Below are 20,642 nucleotides of genomic sequence, written 5' to 3'. Positions count from 1 at the left end.
GGGCTGCTGAGTCAAAGGCGGCACGAGCCGCGGCTGACTAGAGAACACATGACCGTCTAGATAGAGAGGAGGGATGTGACTGCCTGTGAGACACACACACACACACACACATCACAACAGGAATTAGGGCCATGCACAACCACTGCATGTGTGACACAGTCTGAGAGAGCGATGAGATGCTGACCTTGCATGGAGACAGAAGGAGCGACAGATGCCACAGGCATGGGCGGCATGGACACTCCGCCGAAGGAGCTGTAGCTGACGCCGCTGGAGGAGCCCACACTGCAGGCAGGCAGAGTGCCGGAGCCCACACTGCCCGGGGAGCCCTGCTCCGGAAGAGACTGAGAGTTTTCCCACGCTTTACGAGCCGACTCCATCTAAGACCACAGAGAGACACGCTGGTGAGGAGCACTGATGGACACGAGCATTTGGAATCAACTGGTGCTTCCATTATCCAGGTTCTACCGCATTCTTAACATTGCTTCACTCAAGTATTTGCATTCTTCTGAACAGATGCATGTTGCAATACCAGATTAAGAAGCTTGTCAAGACAAATTTAAATGTCTTAAAGGTGCCATTGAATGGAAAACTATATTTACCTTGGCATAGTTGAATAATAACAGTTCTGTACATGGAAATTACATACAGTGAGCCTCAAACACCATTGCTTCCTCCTCATTAAGTAAATCTCGTGCATACAAAAGACCACTGAAAAATAGGCGAATCAGAACATAACATCGACATTACAGTCGGGATCACTAATAGTTACGCCCCCAACATTTGCATATACCCGCCCATGTTCTATGCCAGCTGCCAGCCGAACCTGCACAGCCAAATCATCAGAAGTTCTGCAGGTATTGTGAAGAAACAAGCAAGGATAATAGCAAAAATGGCAGATCATGGAACTAAATGTTATGTTTAGAGTTGGGTACTGAAACCCAGTACCAATATGGCACTGGTACCTATGTAACCGGTATGTACTAGAACCGAATTTGAACGCAGATTTCGGATCCCATGCCTGAGAGATCGATTGAAATATTAGTCCTCTGGTTCTCCGAAACGGACGTAAGAAGCATCATCACTGACATCGTACGTGAAAAATAATTTCCCGACTGAGAAAATGCACGTGAACTCAAGTCGGAAAGCTCTAATAATATAAATCCAACAAATCTTTGTAGTAACGTGAGTGTCCATGTTGTTTTCACATAAGCACAACTCGGGAAATGAAAGCATTCAAGGAACGCGTGAATGCAGTACTTACACTTGCTCTGATGGCAGCAGGTAGCCTTCCGTTAACTAAGCTTAAATTAAAATGCCTAAAGCTAAACCTCCCTTGTATTCACATTTCTAAACCTGTTGTCCAACAAAAGAGAACATTATAACCTTTTTACTCCACCAGTCAAATGCTTCCTTTTGTGATCTGATGAAGCGTCTTGTCACAGAATGAGGCAGAAAATATGTTCCATATGCTACATTAAAAAGAATACATCGATTAGCAATAGATTATAAATTAGGGTGACCATACGTCCTCTTTTCCCCCGACAGGTCCTCTTTTTGGACCTACAAAAATGCATCCGGCCGGGATTTCTTAAGTGCCCAAAATGTCCGGGATTCGGCTGTCTTCTTAATCCCACTCCCGCTGAATATCTGACCATTGCCGCCTGCTCCCGCAACATGTGTTTTGCTCCCGCGATTTTCGTGTCCACTCCTTTAAACATTCTAATATTGTGTATAATTTTGGCGCATCAGGCAGCTCAGGATGTGGTGTATTTAAATATTTTTGTATACTTGGTTTACTTTCACTTTCGATTTCACAATTACACGCACTCTGTGTGAAGGGAGCACATCTTACAAGATCAGATATTTGTCAATGAGCTCAGGGTCTGTTGAGCAGCAAATAGTCCAGCATTGTCTTGTTAGTCATCTCTCCTTATTCTCGATCTGTGATCAGTCAAAGCTGACTCCGGTAACTCTTGTTGGATGTAGACTTGTGCCGGTATTCGGTACTGCGATATATCACGGTAATGAATATGCACGATATTGTTATCGTGGGCACTTCTAAATACCGTGAATAATTATATATTACAAATTATTCAGAATTTTGAATGCATTTTAAGAATACTTTTCCCATCAACTGGTCAAAATGCACAACACCGCTGTATGCTGCGTGAAAGACGCGTGCGCGCACTGATGTAAATAAGCACAGACGAGAAGCACATGGCGGAACATGTGAGAGACGACAGCCAAATCATCAGAAGTTCTGCAGGTATTGTGAAGAAACAAGCAAGGATAATAGCAAAAATGGCAGATCATGGAACTAAATGTTATGTTTAGAGTTGGGTACTGAAACCCAGTACCAATATGGCACTGATACCTATGTAACCGGTATGTACTAGAACCGAATTCGAACGCAGATTTCGGATCCCATGCCTGAGAGATCGATTGAAATATTAGTCCTCTGGTTCTCCGAAACGGATGTAAGAAGCATCATCACTGACATCTTACGTGAAAAATAATTTCCCGACTGAGAAAATGCACGTGAACTCAAGTCGGAAAGCTCTAATAATATAAATCCAACAAATCTTTGTAGTAACGTGAGTGTCCATGTTGTTTTCACATAAGCACAACTCGGGAAATGAAAGCATTCAAGGAACGTGTGAATGCAGTACTTACACTTGCTCTGATGGCAGCAGGTAGCCTTCCGTTAACTAAGCTTAAATTAAAATGCCTAAAGCTAAACCTCCCTTGTATTCACATTTCTAAACCTGTTGTCCAACAAAAGAGAACATTATAACCTTTTTACTCCACCAGTCAAATGCTTCCTTTTGTGATCTGATGAAGCGTCTTGTCACAGAATGAGGCAGAAAATATGTTCCATATGCTACATTAAAAAGAATACACAGGAGGCGCTGTTGGAGTGGTAGAGATCGAGCTTTCCCCGGTAACAGCTGTACACAAAGCAGCGCTCCGCTCACAAACACTGCTTTATCAGACATTACATGCAAGATTAAATTAAAATGACATCCAATTTTCTGAAGACAGTCGGTTTCCTTCAGAAATACAGTGATATAAAAACACCCGCACGCAATGTATGGGAAACACTGTAGTCTCATAATTGAAGTGTAAATTCTGATTGCAGATTACATAATTGTCCAGTATTGTACTGTCAGCAATTAATTATAAAAACATTTTCATAATTGTAACATACATATTTACATGCATAAATATTAAGGTGCATGTGTTATAACTTGCGAAAACTTGATGCTACAGCAGCACTTCTTCTTCATCGTCGTCTTGTCTGATGCACTCAACCAAGCGTTCCATTTTCCATGTGCCGCTTTGTGACATCACAAAACCCGGAAAACAACGCTGTAGTCCAAAAGAGCCGTTTGCTGTAGTTCTTGAAAATAGATTTTTTAAAAACTAAATTAGATATTTTTTATGCCCAAACATACACACTACACACTGACTAAAATTAAAAAAGTGAAAAAGCATAATAGGACCCCTTTAAATGATTTAAACAGCCATTCAGATGTGTATTTGCTATGATGTTCATCACCGCGCCAAATACTTAAATAGTAAGACTTAATAGGCTATTTATTTTCTAACTTTTTTTTACATTTTAATCTGGACTACAACATGCCCTAGATATTGTTTGAAAGTGTTTTGATTCTTTATTGTTCGGTCACACTTTACATTAGGGCTTCATTAGTTAACATTAGTTAATTCATTAGTTAACAAACTGCCAACGAAAAATTCTTCTGAACATTCATTGATCTTAGGTATTCCAATATTTAATAACAGGTTGTTAAAATCGAAAGTTGCAACTGTGTTATTTAATGAGCTAACATGAACTAAGGCTTGTATTTTTTTAACAAAAATGTAGCTATTGCTCATTGTGAATGTTAATGAATTAACTAAGGTTAACTAACGAGGTCTTACTGTAAAGTGATATCTATTGGTCTTTATTTTAAAAAATTTTAATCACATCACATGATTTAAAAACATCATTAAAAAAAACTTGACCCTCTAACATTTGCACTCTCTATTCTATTTCTATTCTAACTAGTTTTATTTATAAAGAAAAAAAGAGACTCTAGCACTAGCATTCTCTATTCTTTCCACTTATTTTCTTTTTATTTATTATAAATAATGACCTTCTAACGCTAACATTATCTGTTCTTTTTCTGTTCTATTGAATTGTTTTATTTTTATTTAAAAATGACCCTCTAAATATATTATAAATATACTTAATTATTATGAAAATACCGCAGTCGAGTGTTTATTGTCTTTGTCTTCTCATTCAAAATGTTTATATGTTCCGTTTACTCAGTTACAGATATAATAGCCATGCCTTTGTCCATATAAGGGATTTCCTGGAGGGTCATGAGTTCCGCTACTTCTGTGACTGGATATGTGGATTTTCTGTGCGAGGGCGCCCTCTGGCTTCCAGTATGAATGAAACAGACATCATGTGTTTATAGTGCTAATGGCCAATCCATAATTTTTTGGGGGACTTTTTATTTATTTTTTAATAAGTATCGGTTCAGGCACCGGTATCGAGAAAAGAAAAAAAAAAAAAAACCATACCCAACCCTAGTTATGTTACAGGCTGTGCAGGGGATGTGAAGTGCAGGGATGGGTTGGTGTCTGTATTCAGAAAGGCACGGAAGCAAATAACGCGTTCTAATAAAATAATGCGAGCCACTAAAGGGACATGTTAACTGTTTGCTAGCGGTAGCCTGTTACATTACAGTACATAAGGTTTCACTTACCACATAAACAGAGTAAGGAGAGATGACTGAGGATGATGGCGAATGATTTGCATATCCTGTGCACCACTGCCAAGCATCTGATCTTGTAAAATGTGTGGTGAGTACTGCCGCTGTAGTTTACCCAGATCACTTGCGATCGCAAATCTCGAAAGTGAAAGTAAAACGTTATCGTGCATTCGAAAGCAGTTTCAATGCTCCCTGATGTACGCATTTTATATACAGTATAATTACCCAACGATATAACTTCGAGAGAAAGTATTGAAATATATATTTTCCCTGTGTTTCCTTCCTGCTGTGTGAGCTACTGAAATGAGCCGCACTGTGAACCAGCCAATCAGAGCAGAGCTCAACATTGAGCCGCACTGCGAAACAGTCAATCAGAGCAGAGCTCAACATTATTATTCATGACCCCTTCCAAATAAGGTAAAAACAGACCATTTCATTATAGGGACAAATCCTAGGGTTGTAAATGGGCATGTAAAACCATTTATGGAGATGTTTGCCCTTACCTAAGCAACATACCTTCTATGTAGATATCAGAGAACAATTTAAAATATTGTATCAATGCATTATTTACATTGCACCTTTAAGAAAGCCTGGCCAGAAAGACTGAATAGTTTAAAAAGCTTTACATTGTAAGTTTTACAAGGCTTAAGCAGACAGGCATTTACAAAAGTAATATGCATGTTCTAGCATGTAGATAACTGTTACTAACATGCTTTTAACAATTTCTATCATGTAGTTGAAGGTTAACATTCGTTTCAGCCTGTTGCAAGCATGTTGTTAGAAGTTGTGTTGTGCCGCTGTATGTTTCGTTGTGAAATAAGCTCTCTTATTTGGTTAAAATTAACATATTTACATATTCTGCAAGGGGTATGTAAATTTATGAACACAACTGTATATTTGTTTTATTTTCACTTCCGAATGATGAGGCTGCAAAGAATCAGTGGTTGACATTCATTTTTTCAACAATACCACAGCATAATTTACTGTTCCGGTCTTTTTACTGACATCTGCTTCTCTAAATTGCGGGACGTTCAACGCGGGATTTACAAAACACTTGCTCTTGAAAGATAGATCAATTCAGTGCCCAGTTTATTTGGATCAGATTGCTCCACTGAATCACAATGTGTAAGTATGATAAATAACAGATGTATATATTTTCTATTGATCGTTCAAAATACACTTCAAAATTCTTTAATTCTGATAATTTTTTATAAAAGATGCGTCTAATGCTCAACTAATGCAGAAAGGTATAATACTACCTGTCGTACTTCGTGGCACCTTCGCTTGACATTCTAACAATGACGCTGCTATCACGTCTTATAACTACCACAAACTAAGTTGCCACGTACCACTGAGAAACATCCTGCTCCAGCCGTGCTTGTGAATCAGTGTCTGGTTGATAAAGCCAGACATTTCATCATCGGACTCGGGCTCAAATTTATAAAGTACAATCGATACCATCTTTTCTCTCCGGAGCTGTCATTCATTTATGGCAATGGGTGTTTAGTTTCTGACACACGCTGTACGTGGTAGACCAATAACAAATGACTTAATTAAAAAAAAAAATTAATAACTCAAAGTTTTCCAAAACTTCTCTTCAGAAATGGTGGAGAGTCACCAGCACTCAGATGTGGCGGTAAGCATTACCTTGAGCGTGAGGTCCGCAGTAGGGAAGCTGATGGGGTTGAGGTTTATTCTGGGATGCAGGTGGTCTCTGCGGAGCATCGGGATGGCTTGAGTCAGGCCCACCTGTGCGCGCACACACACACATTAACAACAGTATAAACACTCAATGCTTTTTTTAGACAATGCTGACAATGTAAATGCTGGCTCAGAGCTCATGTACACACATTCCCAGTGAGTGCGTCTTGCAGCTTGGTGACAGGGTTGGACACAGGCACTGGCGTGGACCCTGGAGGAAGGCTGAAGTCAGAATCCTTCGCGCTGACGCCAAACTCAATGGGCGGCACAGGGATAACATTGTCCACGTGAATGTCCACTCCATTGACAGGAGTGATGGGTCCCTCCAGCCGTTCCATGACTTCAGAGCCCTTGCGGTTCTTCAGTGAGCGCTCGTTGCCGATGGGGCCGGGTTTGTGTTCTTTACTCTGCTCGGGTCCTGCATCTGAATCCTGAAAGACAAGACAGGGACTTTAATCTGAGGCTCAGCTCACTGAAAAAAAATGCCAAGAGTTTCTTAAAGAAGAATGACCTGTACCTCTGAATTGGGTTCACTTCCCGTGTAAGAAACCTGCTTTGTCCATGAATCACCACCTGACGACTGGAGAGTCAGAGCTTCAGGAGAAAAACAAAGTAATTTAGAAAAAGTCTCTTAATTATGTATCTTGATACACTTGTTATCAGCCGTTATCGGTATAACCTGTGCTGTTCGTCTCCCAGATTTCTGTTCCCAAGTTGTTTGTGGACAGTGTCTCCTCGGGCTGCTCGATGGACATACTGCCCTGCTTCTTGGCAAAACGAGGAGGCATTTTCGATGCAATTGCTCTGTTCTTTACCGAACCCTTAAGGTGCACAAACCAAATAATTACAATATCCACTCAAGATATAATTCATGTAGTTAAAGGGGTCATATGATGCGATTTCATGTTTTCCTTTGTCTTTGGCGTGCTAAAAGCTGTTTGTGCGTACAGAAGATCCGTAAAGTCGCAAAGATTAAAGTCTCTAGGGTTGGGTGATGTCTACAAAACTGGCATCGGACGATGTTTACAGTGAAACATCGTGATGGACGATGACATGGGGGGTGGGGGGTTTATGGGGTGTGCCCGAAGCGTGAATCCGTATTTAGAAAGACACGGAAAACAAATAACGATTGCTAACGGTTGACTGTTACATTACAGTACATAAAATTTCACTTACCACATAAACAGAATAAGGGGAGATGAGTGAGGATGATGGCGAATGATTTGCAGATCCTGAGCACCACTGACAAACATATAATCTTGTAAAATGTGTGGTAAGTACTGCTGCTCCATAGTATAAACAGAGTATGTGCGACTGTGAATCTCGCGCATTCAAAAGCAGTTTCAATGCCAGGCAATTTATTAGCGGCTCCCTGATGCCCGCAATTTATATACAGTATAATTGCCTAATGATATAACTGCGAGAGAAAATACTGAAATATATATTTTCCTCCCATCGAGTATTTATTCCCTTTAGGGGGTGGGATCACGATGCAAGCTCAACATTGCCCCACATATCTACATCACAGTGTGGGAAGATTTGCATATCACCGCCCAAATGTATACGCAAAGAAAGAAGGCATAACTTTTATTTTTGCTGTAGTATTGTTGCCGCCACTGCCATGTCATGGAGATGCTGTGTGTTTCGTTGCGAAAGCCAAACTACTTTGTTTGGCCTTCCAAAAGAGGACACAACTAGAAGTCAGTGGATAATTTTTATTTACAACACCGTTCCAGAAGAGTACAACCCAAATATTTGAGTGTGTGCAGTGCATTTTACAGAGGAAAGTTTCCTGAACCTGGTAAGGGGTGTAACACTTCAGTCACACGCACGAGGTATTCGGCCAATCACAACGCACTAAATAACTGGCCAATTCCAGAGCACACCGCACTTTCAGAACGATGAGCTTTGTAAAAAAATCGACACGTTTCAGAAAGGCAGGGAATAGAGGAGCAAAAGAAAAATGTAACACTTCAGTCACACGCACGAGGTATTCGGCCAATCACAACGCACTAAATAACTGAATCCCAGAGCACACCGCACTTTCAGACCGATGAGCTTTGTAAAAAAATCGACACGTTTCAGAAAGGCAGGGAATAGAGGAGCAAAAAAAAAAGTACGGTATGTGGAAAAGAATGTGTTTTTTGAACCTTAAACCACGTAAACACATTGCATTACACCAAATAATGTTCTTTTTAGCAACGTCAAATGACCCCTTTAAATAACTTAAGCTGTTAGTATTTTTCTGTTTATCAGACCATGAGCCCAAGCGATTACTTACTGGAAGACCCTGATCCTTCCTCCTACAATCATCATCCTGTGGGCGGCGCTGTTTTTTGGACAAAGTGTCCTGGAAAACCTCTGGACTGGGTACAGAAGCTCCCGAGTCGCTCTCAACTGCGAGGAAACACAAGGGACAACACCTTCAGATCCAATACTGAAGAACACCACACGACTCACACTTGAAAACGAAAGACGTCTACCAGTAATCATTGGCACAGCCCTGATAAAATTGAGTAACTCTTTACAGTATGGTCTCTTAATTTACTATAACTGTATGGATATGAAGTAACAAGTCTTTTCACCACATTACAATACCCCTTTGTCACGGTGTTAAAAATACTTTCAAACTGTTAACCCTCTTAGCGCCTTATCAGACCATGAGCCCAAGCGATTACTTACTGGAAGACCCTGATCCTTCCTCCTACAATCATCATCCTGTGGGCGGCGCTGTTTTTTGGACAAAGTGTCCTGGAAAACCTCTGGACTGGGTACAGAAGCTCCCGAGTCGCTCTCAACTGAGAGGAAACACAAGGGACAACACCTTCAGATCCAATACTGAAGAACACCACACGAGTCACACTTGAAAACGAAAGACGTCTACCAGTAATCATTGGCACAGCCCTGATAAAATTGAGTAACTCTTTACAGTATGGTCTCTTAATTTACTATAACTGTATGGATATGAAGTAACAAGTCTGTTCACCACATTACAATACCCCTTTGTCACGGTGTTAAAAATACTTTCAAACTGTTAACCCTCTTAGCGCCAATCGCAAAATTGTGACAAGACGTCATACTTAATCAAATAGACTGTAGTTCCTAATATGGTGCAATATCTAATTTGTATTCCCTACCACTAGATGGCAGACATGTAGTACTTCGATTCTAGATCAAAATTACGGCACCTTCCTATTCAAAGTGTTTGAGGAAAGAGCAGAGCAAGTGAGCTATCGTGTCATTGATGCGGAAGCAGTTCAGTTCATAGCGTGAGGGTAAGCTGTGAGATTTGTGAGAGAAAATCACCAAATGCCTAGTAAGAAGTTGTACCGTGAGGATGTGTTGCTAATGTTATTCGCCGATTCTGACTCTGAAGGGGAATATTTTCCATTTGGAAATTACGATCGGTCATCTAATAATCGCGCTTCTCCCGGTACATCTTTGCAGCGCAGTGGTGCCGCCGTGCAAGGCGAGTGTTCACGAAGCACAAACAAGTGAACATTTCGACCCTTTGCCCAACGGGGATGGGGGTGGCAGGGCAATATCTATTATTTCCTGAATATTACTGATGAACTGATCAAAAAGTAGGCTACTGTTCACATGCGTTTTACTACTATATAGTATAGTAATATAGTAATAATTTAGTACTTTCTCCTGTTTTATTGTTGGTTTCCTCTTTTCTGATCATTTGGAATGAGGATAAAAAGGACAAAAAAGAAACATGCAAATTATTTCCTGAATATTATGACATTCAAGAGGGCCGCCCCCCTGATGACGTCATAATATGCCAATTAGATGAGTATATTTACACCCCACATAAACTTTCGGTCAGGCCCAACATTTTTCTAATTTACATCAGATCTCTATCTTTAAGCCCTTTCAAGCCACAAGCTTTTGAAATCTTGATGTCAAAATCCAGCATTTTTCCAAAAAACCCTGGCGCCTAAAGGGTTAACAGATTTGAGCTGTTTCTAAACAATGTGCTTCTGGAGAGCCAATGTCCACCTAAGAGTCAACCTACTCAGACACACTTGCCTGGACGTTTCTAGTAATCTTAAGGACCTTGACTAACTGATTCAGATGCAGGGTTGGAACAACTCTCTGAAGGATAGTGGTCCTACAGGAGCAGGACTGGACACCTCTGCTACAGACTATTATTGAACTTTTCTGGCTACATCACCTCAGGAGTGCACTAGTTTTGTCTCATATTATTTGGCGTTGCAGAGGCACTTCTATCATAAACAAAAACATCTGGCTTACTTGGGTAAGTGTTTAGGTCATATTGGGACAGTGGTTCTGTCATGTCCCCCTTCATGTTTCTGGGTTTCAAGTCTTTCTCTATGATCTTCCCTGCTGCTTCAGTTGTGCTGGTGTCGTCGTTCTGCTCTACACTGTACACAGACGCCGAGCTCAGGCCGGTGACAGATTCTTCTGGAACTCTGCACAGAGCGAATTAAAGCACATTCATAGTGTGAATTTCAGTGGTACTGGTTTTATTGTATCAATATACTTAGCTCATATTCTAAAGAAACATACCGTTTGTTGTTGGAAGCAACACCGTTCTGCCAGCTCTCATTTCTACCAGAGGAACCTGCACTAGCCTGCGTGTCTGTCTTGTTGTTTTCCATCACAGTCGCATCAATCTTCCGGTTCTGTCTGTCGACCACTGGCCGCTGGCTAGAAAAGCTCCGCTTGGAGAGCTCTCTCTTCTCAGAGCCGGGTTCTCCATGACCTGTATCTGCAAGCACGTCACCATGCTGTCCTCGTTTCTCCCTCCAGTCACTGAAATCGCTGTTCTCAGAGCCGGTTTCCCAGTCCTCACCCTGACTCTGACCCTTGATCTCCTGTGACCGTCCTCCGGAGTAGTGGTTGGGCCAGTGCTCCTCTGCCCCTTTTGAATGACCGGGCCACTGATTGGCAACGTCTCCGTTAATGTAGTCCTCACTATTCCACTGACCTCCTCCTTCACGCTCTTGACGCAGACGCCTGAAGCGCGGGGGCTTATCCTGGCGTGGGGGACGGCGCCTTCTCAAGGGCCGGTTGTCGGGATTATCATTATCAAGGTAGTAACCTCCATCTCGGTCCTCAATGCCGTTCTCTGCAAAGGAGCCTGTAAATTTAGGGGGGTAATTCAGGGCCTCGCGTTCCGACGAACGTTTGGAATAGGAGTCCGCACCTAAGCTGTAGCCATTCTCCTGCATGGAGGTGCTTCCAAACTGGGTTCCTCTCCCTCTCCACGTTGAAGTATCCCTTGACCCAAACCCACGGTTGTATCCAGCATTAAGGCGAGGAGGCAATGACCTTCCAAAGACTCGAGCAGATTTAGTCTTGTCCCTGGAATCACTATTGCCGCTCTGATCATCGGTGTAGACCTTGTTTGATCTCCATGACTCCTTGTCGGCCCTCTTGACCTCTCCAGACACAGGATACGAAGCCTCTCCATTCTCAGTGGCCTTCTGGCGTGGACGCTTGGGCTGCTCCTCATATTCTGAGGCCTCGCTGTGCGTCTCGCTCACATTGCGTCTACGGGGTTTGCCTCGTTGCAGATCTTCGCACCTAAAATCTCGAGCACCACGTCCTCGTGCAGGCCTCTGTGCACCTGCGCCATTGTAGGCTCCTCTGTTGCTGTCGCTCCGTCCTCCACGAGTGCCACCGCGAGAATTGAACTCTCTAAAGCCCCGGCCTCGTCCACGACCCGCTCCCCTGGCCCCGGCGAATGCCTGCTCCTCATCTATGAATATCCAGTTGTTGCGGCGTGGTCCCGGTGGATCTCTGCTATCAGAGCCGTCCACAGAGTGACTCTTGGCACTATCCCAGCAGTTCTCTTTGTGCAAATCTTCAGGCAGCTTGCTGGTTTTCTCCACCTTGGGAGCTTCCACTTGTTTCTCCTCAGGAGAGGGAGCGGGTGGTGGCGCAGAGTGTCTGTTAGACAGAAGAGGGGCATCTTTCTTCAGGTCATAGACGTTGGTGACCACTTCCTTCTCCAGCCTGTATGGGACAGGCTTCTCCTCTGGCTCAGTTTTGGGTTTCTCGTTCTCTTTGTCTTCCACCTTCAAAGGCTTCAGTACTGGTTTCTTGATGGGTCCTGTCCTCCTAAAGGTTCTGCCACTGGACTCAGATGGCTGGCTAATGCTACTGCTGCTACTCGAACCGTGATCGGACCACTGCACCTGGCCGCTGCTGTCTTGCCTCAGACTACCCACATCTTTCCTCCAGAAATCAGAGTTGTAGCTCTTCTCCTTGTTGTTGAAGGCCTCATCATGGGTACCAGAGGAGACGTCCCTGTGTTCACTGTCTCCAGGATGGGTTCTGCTGAGTATTAATGGTTGATGGGTTCCCTCATGGGTAACTTCTCGCTGTGACCCTAGCGGCACATCTGAACCTCTGCCTTGGTGGAAGCCTTGATGGAGCAGTTCCTCTGCTGTACTGTCTGCAGATTCATGACCTCGGTCTTCATACGAGTCATGTCTGGAGCATGGCCGGTCACTCCTGTCATCCGCCTGAGCCCTGTTGCCATTCTCAGGCTGTCTCTGGTAGGGTGGGGTGAAACTGCGCGCAGATGAGTAGCTGTCTTGGTTCCACACTTGGTAAGGCTCAGTGGATGGCGCCCTCCTCTCCTGGTGCATGCTGGGATGGCAGCCTTCGTCAGAGGTGGAACCAGGGCTATTCAGATGATCCTGCTGAATGACAGGTTTCACCAAACCTTGAAAATGAAAAAGTTAAATATGAATAAACAAAACAAAATATATTCTGAAGACAATGAGGCATTTATCATCATGCAGAACTCATTGCCATGATACTAGGTTGCTGTGTCTAGTTGCCAGGGTATTACTACGCGTTTGTTAACATGTTTTTAAAAAGTGTTGTTGATTGGTTGCTACTCTAGGTAGTTGCTAGGACGTTTCCCAGCAGGGTTTCCCAAATAGAGGCTTGTGAAACCCCTATGGATTCATGAGTTGCTAGAAAGGCAATAGCTATAAAACAAAATTACAATAAATACATAGGGCAGCTCGTGATCTTTTCAATGGTGAAATGGATCGATCAGTTTGCAGTAAAAGCTGCACCACACAAAATTTACTTTGTGCATTTGAAAATGCATCATGTACTTTCACATAATTTACAACATTTCTGTGGATAAGTTTTCAGAATTGTATAATTTATAACAAGAAGCATTTACAAAAATTTATTTTACGACTAAAGTATATTATTAAAATTATAATACATCCATCTTCATTTTTTTATACAATGGGGAAATTTTTTTATTTGATCCCATCAAATAAAATATCATTAAATCCCATCATGATGCTGATTTTGTACGTTTGCCCACTTACAAACAAATTAAGGGTCTGCAATTATTATGGTAGGTTTATTTTAACGTATAGAGACAGAATATCAACCAAAAAATCCAGAAAAAACACATTACATAAAAGGTTAGAAATTGATTTGCATTTCAGTGAGTGAAATAAGTATCCCCAAGCAAAACAATTTCGTACTTGGTGCAGAAACCCTTGTTGGCAAGCACGGAGGTAAGACGTTTTTTGTAGTTGGTCACCAGGTTTGCACACATCTCAGGAGGGATTTTGATCCACTACTCTTTACAGATCCTCTATAAGTCCTTAAGGTTTCTTGGCTGTCGTTTGGCAACTCAAAGTTTCAGCTCCCTCCACAGATTTTCTATAGGATTGAGGTCTGGAGACTGGCTAGGCCACTCCATGACCTTAATGTGCTTCTTTTTGAGCCACTCCTTTGTTGCCTTGGCGGGACGTTTTGGGTCATTGTCATGCTGGAAGAGCCATCCATGACCCATCTTCAGTATTGGCTTCTGAGGGAAGGGGGTTCTCATCCAAGATTTTACAGTACATGGCCCCGTCCATTTGCCCCTCAATGCAGTGAAGTCGTCCTGTACCCTTTTAGGCTTGCCGCGATAGACGGTGCTGACGGTGATACCCGCAACTATTAATTATTAAAATTAAAAAATAATTAATTAAGCCGCAACACTGGGTATGTCACTTGCCCACCACGGCACCTACCCCCACCATCGTTTAGATTTTTTTATAGTAATAAAAATCATTTGGTACAGACACTACAATTAAAAACTGAATGTGGCTGCTCAATGGAGCGTGCCAAATGACAGTCGCATCACAGATCAGATTTCAATTATACAATGAGGAGAGCGAGTCGAGCTGACTGACAAGAAGAGTGAGGTGACGTGAAACAGACAAGACAATGGCGGATGATTTAGTTTCGAAACTAGATGCAAAAGCACCTGTTTGGCAATATTTTGGATTTTGAAAAGCCTGTTGACTTTTGCCGTTTGTCTAAGGTGATTGTTCGTTTTTTTTAAACATTTGTTTCTTATTTAATTGGTTCCACATTTTTTGCAGATTTTTACTTTATTTAAACTGTGTCATTTATTTTTACATCAAGGTGTATGCCGTGCCTCCAAGCTTTTTTACTCATTTTGCTAATAAACGTTCTACGTTTCTTATTTATTATTTAAACTGTGTCATTTATTTTTACATCAAGGTGTATGCCGTGCCTCCAAGCTTTTTTACTCATTTTGCTAATAAACGTTCTACATTTCTTATTTATTTGGTTATTTATTATACATGTTTACTTAGCCTATTTCCAGTTTTGTATACCCATTTAAACTTTATGCAAGTTATTTGTTATTTTATATTAGGCATAGCCTGCCCTATAGCATGGTGTATTTATTTGTTTTGTTAATAAAAGTTCGATGTTTTATATATAGGCTAAAGTGAGTTTGACGTCGTATTTTGTTGTTGCATTCAAGCAATTGACGCCAAACTGCCATCGATTCGAAAATGACAGTAAAATGTGCACAGTGCTTTTAAGCTATTTAAAAGCGAAGGAAAGTGAGGAAAAGAGGGGAAATTCAAACGAACTAAAAACAAACAATTGCTTTACGCCGAATTGCCTCTATTTGAAAGTGAAAGTAAAATGTGCAAGCATCTATTACAAGCCATTTAAAAACGAACAAAAGCGAGGAGAAGAGGGAACGCCCCCGCCCCCACGGTGATACCAGTTATTACCGGTGTTGTCACACGTCGATTAACTGGTGGGAAAATGTCCTCACCGTCACAATTATATATAGGCTAAAGTGAGTTTGACGTCGTATTTTGTTGTTGCATTCAAGCAATTGACGCCAAACTGCCATCGATTCGAAAATGACAGTAAAATGTGCACAGTGCTTTTAAGCTATTTAAAAGCGAAGGAAAGTGAGGAAAAGAGGGGAAATTCAAACTAACTAAAAACAAACAATTGCTTTACGCCGAATTGCCTCTATTTGAAAGTGAAAGTAAAACGTGCAAGCATCTATTACAAGCCATTTAAAAACGAACAAAAGCGAGGAAAAGAGGGAACGCCCCCGCCCCCACGGTGATACCGGTTATTACCGGTGTTGTCACACGTCGATTAACTGGTGGGAAAATGTCCTCACCGTCACAACCCTAGTACCCTTAGCAGAAAAACAGCCCCAAAGCATAATGTTTCCACCTCCGTGCCTGACTGTAGGGATGGTGTTCTTGGGGTCATGGTCAGCATTTCTCTCCTTCCAAACACGGCAAGTCGAGTTAATGCCAAATAGCTACATTTTTGTCTCATCTGACCACAGCACTCAAGCCTTCTCCGAATCATTTATGTGTTCATTGGCAAACTTTAAACGGGCCTGTACATGTGCCTTCTTGAGCAGGGGGACCTTGCGGGTGCTGCAGGATTTCAGTCCATTGCGGTGTAGTGTGTTACTAATGTTTTGCTTGGTGACTGTGGTCCCAACTGCCTTAAGATCATTAACAAGCTCCTCCCGTGCAGTTCTGGGCTGATCCCTCACCTTTCTCATGATCATCCTTACCCCATGAGGCGAGATCTTGCACAGAGCTCTAGACCGAGGCCGATTGATGGTTGTTTTGTATTTCTTCCACTTCCAAATAATCGCACCAAAACAGTTTTCTCCTTCGCACCAAGCTTCTTGCGGATGGTCTTGTAGCCCATTCAAGCCTTGTGCGGATCAAATACATATTTCACTCACTGAAATACAAATCAATTTCTAACCTTTATATAATGTTTTTTTCTGGATTTTTTTGGTTGAAATTCTGTCTCTATCTGTTAAAATAAACCTACCATAAAAATTACAGACCCTCCATTTCTTTGTAAGTGGGCAAACTTACAAAACCAGCAGGGGATCAAATAAATATTTTCCCTACTGTAAATATTTAAAAATAATTAAAACAAGGAATCTTGAAATAATTTCCTGGATGTTTCAGCATAACCAATGTAAGACGTTTTCTTATGAGATTAAATGCTTATATCGCAGTTCAAATCGCAATCACAATGACATGAAAAAATCATTACAAAAACACAATATTGTTTTTTGATCAAACTGTGCAACCATGTACTATAAATAGGGCTGGACAATATTTCAATATCAATATGCATCGCGATATTCTTTTTTTCAATAACGGTGATATGATTTTTAAACACATTTCTGATATACATTACCAGTTTCCCATACATTTATTTATGCCGTTTGACTTCGTTGAATAAACATGAGCACTGCACATTTCAAAATCATAACACGGCGTGGGTGTTTTATATGAATGTATCTCTGATGTGAATTGACTGTCTTCAGAAAAGTTTCGATGGCATTTTCATTTGATCTGATAAAGCAGCATTCATGAGCAGAGCTGCTTTGATTACAGCCATTACTGGGGAAACCGCTAGTTTTATCACTCTAAAAGCACCTCCTGCTGACAGAGAATGAGTTTTCATTTGAAATAAGGCCGTCTCCAGCAAGGTTATTTTCGTAAATGAAAACTAAAACGAAGACGAAAACGATTGGTCAAAAAACATTTTCGTAAGCTGAAATAAAATTTAAAAAAATCAAAATAAATTGATGTGTGTCGGTTTAGGGAAATACCCGTAAATGGCGCATCATGCACGTGAGGTTATCTGACGGAGAGATGCAAAGCAGTTTAAAGCAGAGTCCTGCACGGGTCCTGTTAGGTAAACCTGCATCCGCAGTACACAACAGAACACCCGACCCGTTATCCGACAGCAGCCAGCACCAGTTTAATTCTGTACCCGACCCGTTTGACAAAGACCGCGACCTGAACCGCACCCGCATTAAATACACAAATGTGCATCAACATAAGATTATGCACTACATAAATCTTCATAAATGAAAAGAACATATTTAGATTCTGTTAAGTGCCATTGTCTCTCCTTAAACTCTGCAGTTTATAGGCTATGCGGCCGTTAGTCCTTTACAGAAGCATTAAAAATAAATCTTAAAAATAAAATGATATAGGCTACAGAAAGCGAGCAAGGAGTGCTCTCAAGTTGTCTTTCACTTCAGCTGCAGCACGAATGGCTAGAATGCGCAACGCTGCAAATCCGAATTAAATATCTCAACACACATTTATCATTCAGTCTAGTGTGTTTTACATATAATGTAAGCGCAACTTGTGTAGATTTAAAAAGGCATGACTGCTTAATTTTGGTGTGTATTTGTATACTTTTACCATCTAATCAATCTCAGCATGCTTTAATTTGGTATCCCTAGACATTTGCATCACTAAGGTTAAATTAGCCCAAGTCTTTCTTTGGTTTGCGCTCTGGAAGTGATCTGTTAAATCTAATAAACTTTAATTACTAAAACTGAAACTAAACTATATAAAAACTAAATAGATGTGTTCACAAAATAAAAACTAAACTAAAACTAACAAAATTATTAATGAAACTAATAAAAACTAAACTAAATTTTATTGCAAATTTGAAAAGGATATTAAAATAAAACGAATTTAAAAATGCTAAACTATAATAACCTTGGTCTCCAGCAACATTTCCAGTTTTTGTTATTGTTCGATTTTTTTGTTGTCTGCAGCGACTCGGAGCACTTTTCATACCCTTTTTTCTGGCTGAAGCACATTTGTTTCAATCTATAAGAATAATCAGCCTACAATAACAGTCAAATGTTTTTGAACAGTAAGATTTTTTTGTGTTGTTGTATTTTAATTTTTTTTAAGAATTCTCTTCTGCTCAACAAGGCTGCATTTATTTGATCCAAAGTACAGCAAAAACAGTAAAATGGTGAAATATTTTTACTATTTAAAATTGCTTTCTATTTGAATAGATTTTAAAATGTAATTTATTCCTGTGATCATACATAGCTACATTTTAAGCATAATTTCTCCAGTCTTCAGTGTCACATGATCCTTCAGAAATCATTCTAATATGCTGATTATCAATATTTAAAACAGTTGAGTGAATTTTTTTTCAGGATTCTTTGATTAATAGAAAAATCCAAAGATCAGCATTTATTTGAAATGAAAAGCTTTTGTAACATTATACACTATTCCATTCAGTATAATTTGTATACATTTTTTGGGAAAGAAATGAATAATTTTATTTAGCAAGGATGCTTAAAATTGATCAAAAGTGATGATAAAGGCATTTATAATGTTACAAAAGGTTTCTATTTCAGATAAATTGTGTTCATATCGATATCGGAATTATATCGTATCGACCGAAAATAAGAAATGTATCGTGATATAAATTTTGGCCATATAGTCCAGCCCTAACTATACATCTATTCATTTTAAAATAAAATCAATGAAATATATGATATAAATGTAAACAAATAAAATCATTAACCAACATCAGAGAACCATAAACATGCAAATGTGATGTTAAGATAAAATATAAAAAGTATTGGGAACTTCAGATGTGTTCTGTCAAAGGGGTTTGACTGTCAAAGGGGTTTGACTGACAAAACAGTTTGGAAATGCCTAGCTTACTGGATTGAGTCAAGAGAGTTCACTCGTCACATTCTGCAGTTTAATCCTTTTATTAAAAGGCATCTCTATGAATAATGTTACAAAAGGTTTCTATTTCAGATAAATTGTGTTCATATCGATATCGGAATTATATCGTATCGACCGAAAATAAGAAATGTATCGTGATATAAATTTTGGCCATATAGTCCAGCCCTAACTATACATCTATTCATTTTAAAATAAAATCAATGAAATATATGATATAAATGTAAACAAATAAAATCATTAACCAACATCAGAGAACCATAAACATGCAAATGTGATGTTAAGATAAAATATAAAAAGTATTGGGAACTTCAGATGTGTTCTGTCAAAGGGGTTTGACTGACAAAACAGTTTGAAAATGCCTAGCTTACTGGATTGAGTCAAGAGAGTTCACTCGTCACATTCTGCAGTTTAATCCTTTTATTAAAAGGCATCTCTATGAATAATAGCGATGCTTGACTTGGCAAACACCACTAAATATGGTGGATAGTGGTCGACCGATATTGTTGTTTTTTTTTGACAGCCGATGCCGATATCTTGGAAAGCAGGGTGGCCGATGCCGATATCTTATTTAAGAAATTTGAAATAATTTGAAAATGGATTTAAAAATAAATGTGTAAAATAAACATACTTATACTTTAGATGGCAATGTATTTTTCACAAATAAATATTTAATAAAAAGTTAACTTTGTAACCAACAGGGCACTACAGCTGTGTGCGCATTGGGAATCATATTTTTTTCAAATAAAGCCAAGGTAACACTCATTTTACATACAGCACACAGTGAAAATGACATGAATATGACAGTGGGCAAATGGATAAAGCGCAGCATAATTTGAAAATCACAAGTTTAAATTTTGTCTATCGCGCATCTCCAGTGAAGCTGAACTCTCCTCCTGTCAGCATTCAATTCACACGGACCAACTGTCATGCAGAGTACACGCGATAGTGCAGGATACACATGCACACTTCACATGATCTCAACTAGATTCGACTAAGTTTGCAGATTTGGGAAATTAAATGTTCATTAATAGATATTCAAAGATTTGTTAAAATGAATGATTTAAATGCGTATTTTCTCAATGCTGACAGCAAACGAGACAGTATTATAATGTTTGATTTTCTATTACTAATAATATAAAAACAGTCGTTCTAATACTTTTTTGTATACATTTTAATTCCTTTGTTTAACTGTTCTATCTGATTATTAGACAGACTTCTATCCATATTAGACAGAACTGTTAACGACGACAGCAAACAAGAGGGAGAATGTGAGCACTCTGTGCAAAAAGTCCCACCTTGAACGCATCGGCCAAACGGG

The 20,642-nt window shown here is 40.2% G+C and overlaps 1 protein-coding gene across 1 annotated transcript in view; it reads right to left on the bottom strand.

Annotated features, from left to right (window-relative positions):
• The window catches only part of prrc2b (proline-rich coiled-coil 2B), a 48,206-nt gene that overhangs the window by 13,053 nt on the left and 14,511 nt on the right, over positions 1-20,642 (bottom strand). The window contains exons 15-22 of the mRNA XM_016289143.1: positions 11,019-13,185; positions 10,743-10,921; positions 9,165-9,280; positions 7,162-7,303; positions 7,000-7,076; positions 6,632-6,913; positions 6,429-6,530; positions 185-377 (exon numbers count right to left, since the gene is read on the bottom strand). Coding sequence (XP_016144629.1) covers positions 185-377; positions 6,429-6,530; positions 6,632-6,913; positions 7,000-7,076; positions 7,162-7,303; positions 9,165-9,280; positions 10,743-10,921; positions 11,019-13,185 — 3,258 coding nt within the window. The remainder of the gene's footprint in view (positions 1-184; positions 378-6,428; positions 6,531-6,631; positions 6,914-6,999; positions 7,077-7,161; positions 7,304-9,164; positions 9,281-10,742; positions 10,922-11,018; positions 13,186-20,642) is intronic.

Source organism: Sinocyclocheilus grahami, unplaced genomic scaffold (assembly GCF_001515645.1).
Source record: "Sinocyclocheilus grahami isolate Dianchi unplaced genomic scaffold, SAMN03320097.WGS_v1.1 scaffold241.1, whole genome shotgun sequence".
NCBI classification, from domain to species: domain Eukaryota; kingdom Metazoa; phylum Chordata; class Actinopteri; order Cypriniformes; family Cyprinidae; genus Sinocyclocheilus; species Sinocyclocheilus grahami.
The sequence above is the reverse complement of the archived record's forward strand: the minus strand, read 5'-3'. Positions and strand labels throughout refer to the sequence as shown.